Source organism: Anabas testudineus, chromosome 15 (genome assembly GCF_900324465.2).
Source record: "Anabas testudineus chromosome 15, fAnaTes1.2, whole genome shotgun sequence".
Classification (NCBI taxonomy): domain Eukaryota; kingdom Metazoa; phylum Chordata; class Actinopteri; order Anabantiformes; family Anabantidae; genus Anabas; species Anabas testudineus.
The window spans coordinates 19107846-19121778 of record NC_046624.1 but is presented as its reverse complement, the minus strand read 5'-3'; the positions used below and the strand labels follow the sequence as shown (position 1 = coordinate 19121778).

At 39.4% G+C, this 13933-nt stretch overlaps 1 protein-coding gene across 1 annotated transcript in view; it reads left to right on the top strand.

Moving 5' to 3' along the window:
* Positions 1-13933, top strand: part of LOC113159489 (pro-neuregulin-3, membrane-bound isoform) — a 253411-nt gene that overhangs the window by 198494 nt on the left and 40984 nt on the right. Inside the window, 2 exon segments of the mRNA XM_026356211.1 lie at positions 4593-4666; positions 7378-7380. Coding sequence (XP_026211996.1) covers positions 4593-4666; positions 7378-7380 — 77 coding nt within the window.

Below are 13933 nucleotides of genomic sequence, written 5' to 3'. Positions count from 1 at the left end.
TAGCAAAGATAGATTTTCACTTCAGTTTTCTGTCCCATAAAGAAAAGGAGGAATGAATGAAAACACATATGGGTGAGCAGTATATAATGTCATTAAAGTAGAAAGGTGATCATCTCAGGTCTGCTTTGAAGTCCACACTGTCAATTGTATTTGGTTGTCTGCAAGTCGGATTAAACAAACATCTGAGCAGCAAGCTGCTACACCAGCCGAGCAGACATATTGGATTACATCAGGATCTGATGCATCAAATGATATGACTTTACTCTGTATCCACAGTAACAAACTGAATTTAAATCTTCATTATGTTGGTTTAAAACTTAATTACACACAGTGCAATGAAAGAATATCTGTTACGTCTGTTTCTGCCTATTGGACACGTAGCACTATATTTTTCTATCTAGCTTGGTGCATTATTGGACTATCATCTGTGTGAATGGAGCAATGATGGGGCCTTATTGACTCATGAAAACTTTATTCCAAGTGAACTTTCCTTCAACTTGAACTTTGCTTAAATGATTTGATCATTGTTTTGTTATAAATGTTTACTCACCAATCTGTAGAGACTGGAGCTGGTCTGAAATCAATCCAGAATATCAGCATCAGACCAATCCATGCATTTCATCAGCGGTTTTGAGGGGATGCAACAACCATTTTAATTTAAAAGTTATGCAGCTGCTTTAGTGATTTTACCTTCTGATGTCTTTGCTGTGCAGATTGTTGTACGGTCAGGCTCCAACCATGACAGAAACAACACTTCTCCATCTATTCGGCTATTTCCCGTTATTTGTTGGCCAGTTCACTGGAAGTGTATCGTCCATTTTGCTCGAAAATGAATTTCATGCTGAGAAAATGGCCCACAGTGTGAGGATCATTGAATCAACCTGTCACAGTCTGACCAATGCACTGTGGCATATTTTCTCTTAATAGACCGTTGAGCCTCACGCTGTTGTGTGGCTGCACTGTATTAAATTGGTCTAAATGGCTGCCCTGCCAAGGAGAGAGAAGCAGTTGTTTGGGTTTCTAATCATTCATTTGTTGTTTGACACTGTAAATTGCCTTATTATTTTATTTGTATCACATCTTCAGTATCTGAGAGAGGAGTCAGTGGACATGATAAATGTTTTCTGTCTCGTACCAACTTAGGAAGAGCAGTAAAACAATTGGGTTACAGAGAAGAACATTTCAGAAATCTGTCTTCATTTGCTGCTTTTCAGTCTCTCTGGAATGAATAAATTCGGTTTATAACAGGGCTGTACAGCACTGCAGTAGATGAGGATGGTATGTCATGACATTAAACATGAGGATAGAGTGCGTTTTATAATTTCTGTTAGCTTGATGTGGTAAAGTAAGATCAACGTATCCTAATATACAGAGTCTGTATAATACACACAGCACAGCATGTGGTGAGAACATTTAAACCACAGGGTTGACCAAAACCAATAATTGGTTATTTATGAAATCCTGATGGGGAGATTGTAAAAATAAATAAAGCTTCATATTCAGTAAGAACCAGGATATTGGCATACTGCATTGTTAATGAAAGGCTCTTCAGCTGCTATATTAAGTTAAGATCACTGGGGAAGAAATGGCCTGTTTTCGATGCTATGGGATGTGCTCTTTCTTCTCTGTTATGCATATGTACATGTGTCTATATGCACCAGCACGTGTGTTCTCATACTTTTTTTGCAGACATTCATCACTCTCCTGGCAGTATATTTATATTTATCCCCTGTTCTGTGCTGCTTTGTACATTGGTGATAGATATTACGCAATACGCGTGCTCTCACACATGCGTGCAGCCTCTTCCTGTTTTCTTTTAATTAATGACTGCAGTGCTAATTAGAAGTCATGCGGCTCTTCAGTACCCCCCGAATGTCTCTCATCCAGTCTTAGATTCACTCCTCCGAGCTTTATGAAGTAACACTCTGATGTGTTTTGGTCTCTGCTGGGAGCAACAGAGGCAAAAGAAGAGCGAAGTTTGTGGGAGACAATAACTTCATGTACTACACAGTGCTCGGCATGATAAAGAAGTAATATTTGTGGTGCTCGTGGCCACACAACAAGACGCGTATATCTGTGCTATGTCTACACAGCTGTTCATAGTTGTATTTGTCTCTTCTCTCTGTGGTTCGTATGTTAGCTACACATCAGACCTCTACCATCACTTAGGTTTGTCTTTATTTTTGTTAGTCTAGTCTAGTTTTATTCTCTTTCTCATTTCCACAGTCGCTGTCACCATGTTAAGCCTCTGTTCTTTCAATTACCTTCCTGCCTTGAACTTGGTGTGACGAAGGTCGCCTCCTGTTAAAGTTCAGTCGGTTCAGGTCACGGTGGCATGGAGAGATGCTTAATGACCACATATTTAGCACAGAGGAAAGCAACCTGTTTTATGAGTTAGACTTTGATCCTGATTAGGAAGCTGAACTCTGAACACCAGAGTACAACATTCAAACTACTTTCTCTGTGGTGTTAAAGTTTGATTTAAATTGTAACTTTAAAACAAGGTGACTGTGATCGATTGGCTTTGTGGTGTTCTTCTATATACAGTGCTACAGTAAAAGCTGAGAATAACAAACACAAAGATAATCACAGGCAGATACTTAATATATCCTGACATTTGGTGAAATGAGTAAGTCCTTAAATCTAAATTATCACAAAGGTGTTATGTGAAGCTAACTGCAGGGAGCCCAAAGAACAAGTCACTGTCTTCCTGTAAAATAAAAAATACCAGAGCTTTGTTAGGAAGAAAACACCGGTAATGGTAATTGTGCCATTTTGGAGGCATTGTAAGAGACGGCAGAAACCATTTAGTTGCATGACTCTAGAGAGGCTGTATTTTAACAGATGCTTGTGTTTGTATATAACACTTATGTGGGTCTTATGAAAGAACCGGGACTAACGTAGTGAGGAAAAACTTAGAGGACTTGTTATCCTTCATCTCCTGTGTGCTTTGCAATGTGTGATAGGACTGAACAGTACTGAACAGGGTACCACAACACACTCAACCATCAAGCTTTTAGTATGCTTACAGACTTTTCTGAAGATAAATTCATGTAAATTACTTTTCTACTCAAATTACACTGCACTTGAAAACTAAAATAGTTTGTAATATGGCATCCGGGCCCATTTAAGTGATGTAAGTAGTTAAGAAGCCAAAAGAAGTTTGATTTTCATATTGTTTAGAGTCAGCATCAATGTCACAGACCTTCTTTTCACCATATGTTGCACCATATTTGCCCCTCTTTCCTCCCAGCAGCGAAGATACTCTTTAAGCATGCACAGAACAGTGCATCATTCCCAGCCTACTGCAGCTCATTTAATAATTGAAAATCACTCACCGTAGATGAAAGACAAAAAGAGGGGCGTCATTCTCATTCTGCAAAGAGAAAAATCTTTGATATGTCACACTGCATTTCTTTGGATGCTTGATCTTTATGCACAGCTGTGGTGTTTTGTCTGTGTGGACGTAGATGTTCTCCCAGTTGGGGGTTTCCAAAAGCAGAGGCCGTTGGGATATGCTTATGTGCTCTGCTGTCAGCTTGTCAGAGCAGATACAAGTTAATTCCAGCAGTGTCAATGAAACAAAGCCACAGGGGTAAACAGGAGATGCATTGGGATGCAGTTTAAGTAGAACAGAATAGTTGTGAAAGTGACCTAATGATGATTCAGTCGATATAGTTGGTTCAAATTAAAGGATTCTGCACTATGACTAAATCTGTTTCTTAAGTTTCTCTTATATTTGCATGTATGAAACCTGCATTTTCCTCAATAGGGACAGAAAAAAACAGAACAGCAAGAAAAGCATAAATGGCCAAAGGCTAAGATTGATATCCAAACCAACTGAGGCATCCAATTAGGCTTTACACTGCCTATTGACGTTTGGGCTATCTCTGTGCACTGTAAGACACAGTTACACCTGCATGTGTAAGGACATATTAACTGAGCTGAAATTAACTAAAAACACAATCCTGTAATGTCCTAGTCTTTTCTTAGGACAATTTGAAGGGCAGACGAGCAGTGCAGCACATTTTAAAAATTATTAGCCTCTTAAAGATCTTTGCCAGACTCTCGCCAGTCAAAAGTTAGAGAATTATTCACAACCAATCATGTCTTAAAGACGGCAGGTTCTTAGTCATTATTGTATTTTAAGACAAAGTTTTGCCTTTTGATTAATCGTGCCCTGTCCTTTGTGAACATTTTCAAAGTCCACACAAAAACCTGAATCTCATTTAGGTGCACACAGAGAAAGGTTACAGGGTCTCAGTTAATGGGCTTTGGATGCTTCTTCTGTTCTGCAGTGCCCAATTTGTGATTTTGACAGATGTCTTCTTTGAGAAAAGTGCAGGTTTCAGGCCTTATAGATCTCCCCGCTATTAATTTCCTCTTGTCAGCTTACCTTACTTTGCACTTTTTGGCACTTACGCTTGCTTTCATAAGGACTGGGCTTTACGTGCATTTGTCCCAAAACACCAAGGACACTGTTTATGTGCAGCTCATGCATTTACAGTACAGGTGTAATGGCATTTGTTCCCTGGCACATCTACTGTACCTGAATCTGACTGATGATTTATTTTTCCTTTTTTCTTCACCAGGTGTCGAGAAGGCTACCAGGGAATCCGCTGTGACCAGTTTCTGCCCAAGACAGACTCTATCCTGTCTGATCCAAGTAAGCTTCCACATTTTTTACTTTGATGTATTCAGTGCACCAACATCTATCATTAGACCATAACATCAAATTTGAAAGTTTAAAAGTAAACATGAGGGGAAAGCATAGGCTCGTAATGCTTAGATCATTCAGATGAGGTTCAACTAGAGGAACATTTATTCCTCAAAGTACTGATCTGCATCAATAAAGCACTAGAGAAAATCAGATGTTCATAAAGTTACATCAACATTTAATGTATCACTACCAAATCCCTTAGTGTAAATATCCAACAAGACAGACTAATACTGTATAATGATATTAACTCAGTAGCTATTACAAGATAAGGACTCAACCAAGCAGTATAACGAGAAGTCTGCTCTATTTGTGTTGAACATATAGCTAGAATTTAATTTTCCTTGAAATATGCACAGCCACTGGAGTATTTCTTCAGATTTACTGTTAGCTGGTTTTCTCTCCCTCCTACCACCTATCCTTAATCCTATTTCAACACTAAACACTCTACGTGTAACTGGACAACATTCTTGTGTCAGTGGGTTTTAAAGCAGGTCCCCAGAAGCCAGAGTTCTGGTTTTTGGACATCAGAAAACCAGCAGGGTTGTTGGTCTAAAATTGAAAAACCAATGCTTTTACATGCAGGCATTGAAAGAAACACTGCTAAGCAGAAGAATATCATGTATTCCAGGGCCGCTTCTGTTTTCTATGTTATATTCAGTAGATTTTCTTTTTCTTTTTTCACATGGCAGTGAAAAATACAGCAAAGTACCACAGAATCCTTGAATCTTTAGATTTATGTCTATGACCATTCCAAATAATGTTCAAGTTTTCTTTAGTGTATAAGTACCAACATTGTTAGTTTTAGACCACCTGAACCTTTTTCTCTTATACAAAACACTGTTTCTCAAATACAGCTTCCTCTCCTACTGAGCCTAATGTCACTTCTTCAATTTTGTTATCTCCCAAACACATTGTCCTCTCAATGTCACACAGCAGCGGGAAGAACACAAATTGCTCTAACTTCTGTCCTTACCACTCTCCGTCTATGCCATATTAATTTTGCCGTTACTCTCACCTCATTGCAATAAATACTCAACCTTGTCACTGGGGCACTAACTTTGTGCAGAATAATTGCTTCTCTGACTTTTCTCCTAACAGGCTGTGTGCTGTAACTGCACTATTTACTGTAAACTATTAGCATTTTAGGATTTTTACTTTTACGTTTGTCCAATGTTGAAACTCCTCTGAGTGGTAACATTATGAAATTAAAAACGTGTCATTATGAGTATGAAATGTTCTACTTGATTGAAAAGGACAGTGTGCCATAAATGAGACGTGCAGATTTAATGTGTCAAATGTAGCAACGCTGGTATCACATGATCTTTCTTAATGTCCTTTACTTTTCAGATCATTAATTACTTTAAGTCTATATAATGATGTTTTGAAATTCATGAAAGTATAAGGCTTATTGTTTGGTTGTTTGTACAGCAAATCCACTGACCTGAATGTAATGGTAGCGAAGAACCATCACCATCCTCATCACATCAATAAGTTCTCAAAGATCAGATGGAAACAGACGATACAGTCACTACTGTATCAGCTGATCCTAGTGAAGCATTAGGCTAAATGTTCCTAGTGTAATTTTAAGTAGCGACAGTCACAAGTACCCAAAGATTCAGTTATGAACAGATTCCAATTGGGGTTCTCTGATGTCAGTGCATACAGTCTATCATCAGATTGCATGCATTTGCCATTTTAATTAAATTATGAATAAATGATGAGCTTTGGTTTAAACAGTCCTCTGGAAGCTAACTACTGATGTCCAATACAACTCAACATGACTATCTAAACTCAGGAAAGATCACTAAATTCCTGAAGTGTGAAATAACCAAACTGTGTTTAATAAATGTTCAAGTTTTATTTTCAATTAGCAGCAGCACTTTAACTTAAAAAAAAAAAGATGTGAAACCACAGTGAGTGCCACACTTCAAGCCTGCAGGGGGAGGTTGTTCAAGCATGTGTACGCTTGGAAACTAAAAAAATGTCTGCATGCTCTGGTGTTTGTAATAACGAGCTCTAGCTCTGCTTGTAGCCCGCTACAGGTTCACCGATGTCGCATGTCACTCCAGGGGTGAAGGTAATTGAGTTTCAACATCAAGTAGAAAACGTGTTCTCTAAGAACCCAAGAACCAAATTTTAACCATAACCTCAAATTGGTTTTCTTGCCTAAGTCAGTTACTGATTATTAGCCTATTAATCGACAGGAGTCTTTCAGGTGAATTTCCATATAAATTGTCTGAGAACTATCAAGTCATTACTGAGGAATGTGAAACTAGGAAAAAGTAAAAGTCTTTTTACTTTTTTACTTTTTGGTATCCCAGCTGAATCCACAAACCTTTCTATTTGTTTCAGGTTTAGCTTGCACCTTTGTGCCTCATTCATTTCTGATCTCATTTACCTGTTCTGTGCAACTTTCTCCATCTGCCAAATCTCTATCCTCAGTTCATTTTCTAATAGTAAGATTCGATCGGCCTACTTTCAGGTCATTTTCTCACTGGCTTCAGTCCCTCTCCCTGCTGAACCTCTTTACTTCTCACAGGTCCTTCTCCTCAGTTCTTTACTACAAAACATGATGCCTATGGATTTCTAGTTTCAGTAATATCTTTTTCTTTCTCCCTTTCTTCCCATTTTACTCAACTACTTCCTGCTTCCAAAAGTTGGTAAGTGCAAAGTTGGAAAAGAAGAGTGGCAGAATGTGGCTTCCCTCTTCTTTCCTTACCCATCAGATAATCTTGTCACAGCATCACTCTCCTTGACTCCTTTGCTCGCAGCTCATCAAATCCTAATTTCCCAGGTTACCTTTGTGTCTCGTGCTTGAGCTTGCCTCAGTGTTGACATCCCTGTTTCCTCTTCCAAATTTCCCTACAGATGGCCCCCTCTTGCCCCCATCTGTCTCTTGCTAACCTCCTCCGTGCCATCCTTTCCTCAACACGCATCTTGTCCAAGCGTCAGACCTTATCCCTTCTCCCTAGTGTACAGTTCTCTGTCCAACTCATCTTCTAACACTAAGTGGCATGGGCCTCAGATGGACTGAGACTTGAATTGTGCCAACTAAAAAGGTTCACCAGCAGGGCAGATAAATGCTGCCAAAGACCTCTGGCATGTTGCGGTCTCAACGGAAGGGAAGGAAGGGCGCAAGTGAAGAGAAGAGAGGATAGATGAAAGTGGACACATCTTCTGAGCTGGGCTATCACACTGTCTCAGGGTCTCAGAGGACGAAAGGGATGTCATGACACCATTGACAATACAAATAGAACGACAGTGTGGTGCAAGGCAAGGCTGCAAGAGTGAGAAATGTTTGTCTACACTGTATTTCAAACAATTGAGAACACAGTTTAAAAACTGTAAAACAATAGACGGCAAGATGAAAACAAGACATGGATGGAGTAGAAGTGTAATAAAACAATAATATAAAGCTTTTAACTAACACATTCAAGAAAAAGGAAGAAAAACCATGGGGCAGCAGTTAATGATTATCTTTATTACAGATGATAATAGATTAATTATTCAGTGAGGCTACAGTACATGACAAAAGTGGGACAATGTCTATCACAAAATCTGATGGGTATTGTCCCATTAAATTTTGAAAATAAAATTAACTCTATTTTCTATCTGGAATAATTGTATAATGCTGTCAGTGTGTGTGTGTGTGTGAGTGTGTGTGTGTGTGTGTGTGTGTGTGTTATTTCAACCACTGTTCAACTTAACACCAGTTAATAGCTAGAAAAGAGATGAAAATCGATTGATTTTGACAGATCAGACTGTTCTGATCAGGTTCACCAGAGATTCAAATCTTGCTCGTCACTTCTTGACTCTGCATACTGTAGTGGACACGTCCGACTCCAGCTAAAGGGACAGGTAGAGGTTTTCCATGGCTGAATTCTAGCAGTCAAATGACTCCATTTACATTTTACATTAATAAAAATTCTTAAAGCTTGAAGGTTGAGTCGCAGTGATGTAGCTGGTAGCCAGACGTAACTAGTTCCTTAACTAAATTCTAACATTTTTAAGCTTCCATACACTGGATCTTGGATGTTACACATGACTCACTAATTAGCATTTAGGTCTCAAAATACTGACAAGGCTCAGCATTGAATTCATCACCAAACTTGCTTGATGGGGTGTGTTTGAGATCAAAGATTTGTTTAGGTTCCCACTGATTCTGTCAAAGAGCCACAAAGGCTTTTTGTTGTCATCCTTACGTACAATATGTCAAATCTTTTCATCGCTGAAGAAACTGAGTTCAAGCTGCTTTTGTCGTCGAGACATCTTTTGTTGTTCAAACTGGGAGGTTGCTCATTGGCACTACCCACTCTGAGGAACATAATACAATATTCAGGACCTAACGTAGACCAGATTCTAAATGTATTCTCCTTGAATATATTCGCCCCCCCCCCCGCACTACTTCAATATCTGTCTTTACTACTTTCATCATCTACATAACCCTGCTGCAATCATTGTCTTGGACCACATTGAATAACATATTCAACTCTTCTGAATTGAGGGCCTGGGAGCCGAGACTGTCTGGTTTTACAACGCTGTAAGGCAGACTCGGAATAAGCATATTCTCATCTACACCACATGCATCATATCACACCCCTTAGACAGAGAGAGAGAGATTTAGAGATTTAAATCTGAAGACAAATTTAATTCACACTATCTTTATGAGATCTGATTTCATGCTTGGCAGGTTTGTGTGCACCGCAGATGATAACATAGCAGTAATCATGCAAGTCCAATCTCCCCGAGAATACAACCCTGTATTTCACATTGTATTGTGTGTTTCAATCCATGAGATATAAAGGAAACATAAAATGTGTGATTGCTTTAAGCTTCATGTTTTTATCAGAGGTCAACAAGTTATCATTGATGGTTCCAATGATGCTCTACGGAGCATGTGATGTTTATTCACAAGTGTACAAGTACTTAGACTTTCTCCCTCGCGGTGACACTTAGAGCAGAGTATTAGTCAGTTGATAGGAAACGGTATTAATTATACTGTATGTAATTGAGCAGAAGAATGAATAAATCCATACATGTAGTTGCACCTCTCTTTAGCAAAGACACAAGAACACTGGCTTAAATACATCATGTATTTTCCTGTGTATCTGTGTGTGATATAAGTGCTCTACTATTTCTATCATACATGATATAATAAGAATTTAAATAGACTCAAAAATGATGTTGGCTCTTAGACTTGACTCCTGCATGACCTGACCTGACAGAACAATTGATTCAGATTAAGGAGGTCATGTTAAAACAATGAGTGTGCAGATCCATCAGTCCCAAACTAGAACACCTTCCTACGAGGTCCCGCTGGAGGATGTAGGAGATCAACATAAACAAAAAGCACTGAAGAACAATTACATGTCATTTTTGGGATTTAGTATTTGGACCTGAATTAGCTGCAACCTACTTGTGAAGATACAATACTGTATGAGTTAGTAACTGTAAATAAAAAATAAGATTAGTTAGAAAGCTGTGCAGCTACAGAGTTCTCCTACAAAACGTCCTTGATTTAGTTTTCTCAAGTCAAGTTGGCACAATTCTTTGAGTGAATGTGTTTGTTTGTTTGTGTGTATGTACAAGGCCGTGTGTTGTTCCTCGCCTCTACATTTTTGCATTTGTGTTTCCGCATGACTGAGTTTCTATCCTGACATTCCTACAAGTGAAAAGCGGAGTCTCGGGAGACATCTTGTTGAATTCACACCATCTGAAAGACGAAGATGAAAGGAGTTGGCTTAACGCTCAGAAGTACTTGACGACTCTGGCATCAGCTCTGGTATCGGCCCTCCTTCTTATACTGACTCATTGTGGCAAGGCAAATCCAACCAGGATATGGATAAAGAGCTGCCAACTCTGTGTGCTTGACAGCCTTAAGATACCAAGGCCAGAGGGGGTCTAAGCTAGTCTGGTTCTTAAGATGTGGAAGATGTGAGTTTCTTTAATGCCTAGAAGAACCTTTTAAATTTCAAATCAGGATTTTGTGTTTTCTACTTTATATTAAGATAAATAATAGACGTTGCTTATTATGAAGCTTTGGCTGCAGAGGCACAGACAACATTTAGCTTAATTGGCATATGTCTGGGGAGAAGGAAATGACAATATTACCATTCAGACTCGCCATTAAAACAACAAAAGATGTCTGTCAGCAGGTTTCTTTGAAACCACATGAAAAGAATCAATCGTATATATTAATGGTGTTATCCATTTTCCCTCTCACTAGAGAGTGTGTGTGTGTGTGTGTGTGTGTATGTGTGTGTGTGTTGTATGCTATACCATAGTAATATCATCCATACGCTACTGTAGGAAATTGGGCAGTAACTACATGTACAGTTGGGTCCATAGGTATTGGAAGGAAGACAAGATTTCAGCAAAGTCTTTCAGTTACGTCCCACTTATTGTTGCTGTAACTAGTCAAACTATCCACTGTGAAAACACTTAAAGAACATAAAGAAACAACAAGTTGAGCTTGCTGAAGGTACCCCAGTTTCACCTTCAGTGCCCTTTTAGACAGATGAACTACCACTAAGAAAGATCATGAGATGACAGAAAGGAAAAGAAAGGCAATACAGTGGATTCGCCAATAGTGAAGAGGAGCGAATCTGTGTCAGGGGAGACAGGACAAAGTACTCAGCTGCCTCCAACTTGTCCTTGTGGAGTTGCACATTCTTTGTTGACTGCAGACTTTGGTCACAGGGCGTCAACATCTGTGGCTCTGAATCACATAAACCAACAACTCTGAGGCACCTCCTAACATTTCTGAAATTTCTCAGGCAGGTTTTATTCTTCATGTGTCACAAATGTACATTTGCCAACAAAATAATCCAACCATCTTTGTTTTACTGGTACTTCTAAAATTCAGATGAATAAATTACTACATTTATGTTAATAAATTTAGTTATTAATTAAGATTTCAAAGATTAGAGACTGATATTTGTGACACTGAGTTGGATTCGCCACTTGCGCCTACGCTGAGCTCGCCAAGTTTCACACACTGATGACATTGCTTGCTGCATGACAAACTGGCTTCCCTGCAAGTAGACAAGTTGACGTGGAACTGCTGCCAATACAGATTTCATATTCCCAATATGTGTATTTATGCATTTCTCTCTCACGTGAAGAAAGGTGTGTTCTCTTTGTGCACACATTTACTGGGCTGTGCACAAGTGCTGACACACTGCTAGAATCAATGTTGGCTTGTCTTTTTTCTTTTTTTGGAACAGTTCACCTGTGCACCTGCTAATTAAAGCTTCCTCTTTCAGGGCTGAACATGGCAGTGTCTTTTACACCGAGCCTTTCCAGGTTCCAAGTGCACAGCAGGGCACTGGCAGTTTGCAACTGATACTTCTCTCCCATCTGCTTCTGTTGAAACAGAGGTTAATTAGCTGCAGGTGTGTCTTATTGACCAGCTGGGCCACTCCTCCCTCTCTTGTATCTTGACCAATGCTCAGCCAGAACATTAGAGCACACTTCCTGTTTAATTGCCTTCAAGAATCATAGACCAGTGAGCCACTGATGGTGAAGGTAAACACTAGATTAGTAAGTATTGCTGTTTGGACGTACTGTATTTCTGTCGTAGCTGTGACTAAATCATGAAACACAATGAATTGGATTAAATAAAATAAAATAATAAAATTGAACACTAAGAGAATTAAAGCCTTGAAAACACTGGCGTTATACTTGGCTCTTTAGTTAAAAGTTAATGGTGTGAATTATGTTTTCTGTCTAGTGTTAGCAGTGTCAATAACAGCTGATTCTTCCCCTCGTTTCTTACAAGGACCGAATCATTCTGCAATCATCTCTTGTTAAATGGACAAAAACACATGAAGCTATATTGTCCTCTAAGATCATATTCCTCCCTCTGTGGGTGGACTCAGTGGCAAACACGAAATCAACTATTGAAATGGAGCTTAATGGCTACTGATTGCTGGGGCCAGTTTACCTTCCACTGCTTTTGCAATCCCTTCCTGTGGGCTTGAATAGCGAGCGGAAAAGAGGAGGGAAGAGACGGTCGGTGAAAAGAACAGAAATTCATATTGATAGCAGCAATTCATCTGGCGAGCACCCCTGTGTGACTTGGCTTTCTAAAAATATTTACACAAGTAAATAGCAAATATTCTAGATTGAATATTAAAAACAATAAATTTGTCATTTATTTCTCCACATGGCATGGTTTTTCCTTATTTATTGTCCTATTTTCCATTGAGCATCCGATCAAGACTTTTGGCTGTGCCCACATACAGACCATAATGGATTTGGAAGGCCCAATTTATAGTGAAGTATGAGTCTTGTCAGCTGGTGCTTAGTGAAGAATATGGCAGTGGGATGCAGATTATCCCAGAGCAGTGCAGGCTGGTATGCTCCCCACTCACACCCACCCTCCAGTCACAGGTCATTAATAACTGGGCAAGGGTTGTAGACAGGGCAAGGCAATTCTCCAGCCTTGTCTCTCCGCAGCACATTGCTCGCTTCCTTTCTTTGTTTATGGGTTCTTGTCTATTATTTTGTTCCCTTTTCACTCCAGCTGCTGCTTATAGCCTGTGTTTGTTTTAGTTTTATCCCTTTACTTATTATTAGAAGGTGAAACACTGCTCTTAGCACGTTTCTGCACCAACCAGAGTTGAGTAAGAGAGTTTGGATGATGGGGTGTGGCTCTTTTCTAGGCCAGTTGGTCCCCGCACAGAGAGAGATACTGGTTCAGTAAATGTCAGTTATCTTTCTTGCATACATATTTGCCTCTACTGCATCTTTTCGTTACAACTTAGTGCCTCTCACTGAAGACAAGGAGAAGTGCAAGAGCAGCAGAGTGAAAAAAGCATGTTGTTGTAGCTGCTCTCTGTACTCACAGTGTGTAGATGTGCTTCGGTTTATGCTGGCAAATCCATTAATTCATGTCATGGTTAGAGTATTGTATTATATTAAGAACTGAGCCTGTAGTTTGTACAAAATAACATAATTCCATTATGTCCAACTGATGGAAGTCATTCCACAAAGATCGTACTGTGTATACTAGCTCATGTCTTCTTGATGTTCCCTCCTTGCTCAGAAATAAGCAGAAGTAAGAACATTGGTACAGCCAATGGCAGACAGGAGTGGACAGTGTGTCAAGCAAGAATCAAGCAGCAGGGAACAAGCAAAAGATGTAACTGGTGTGTACCCACATAGTCCAAAAAAGGGTGTGATGTCATGTGCCAAGGCAGGTAATAAATA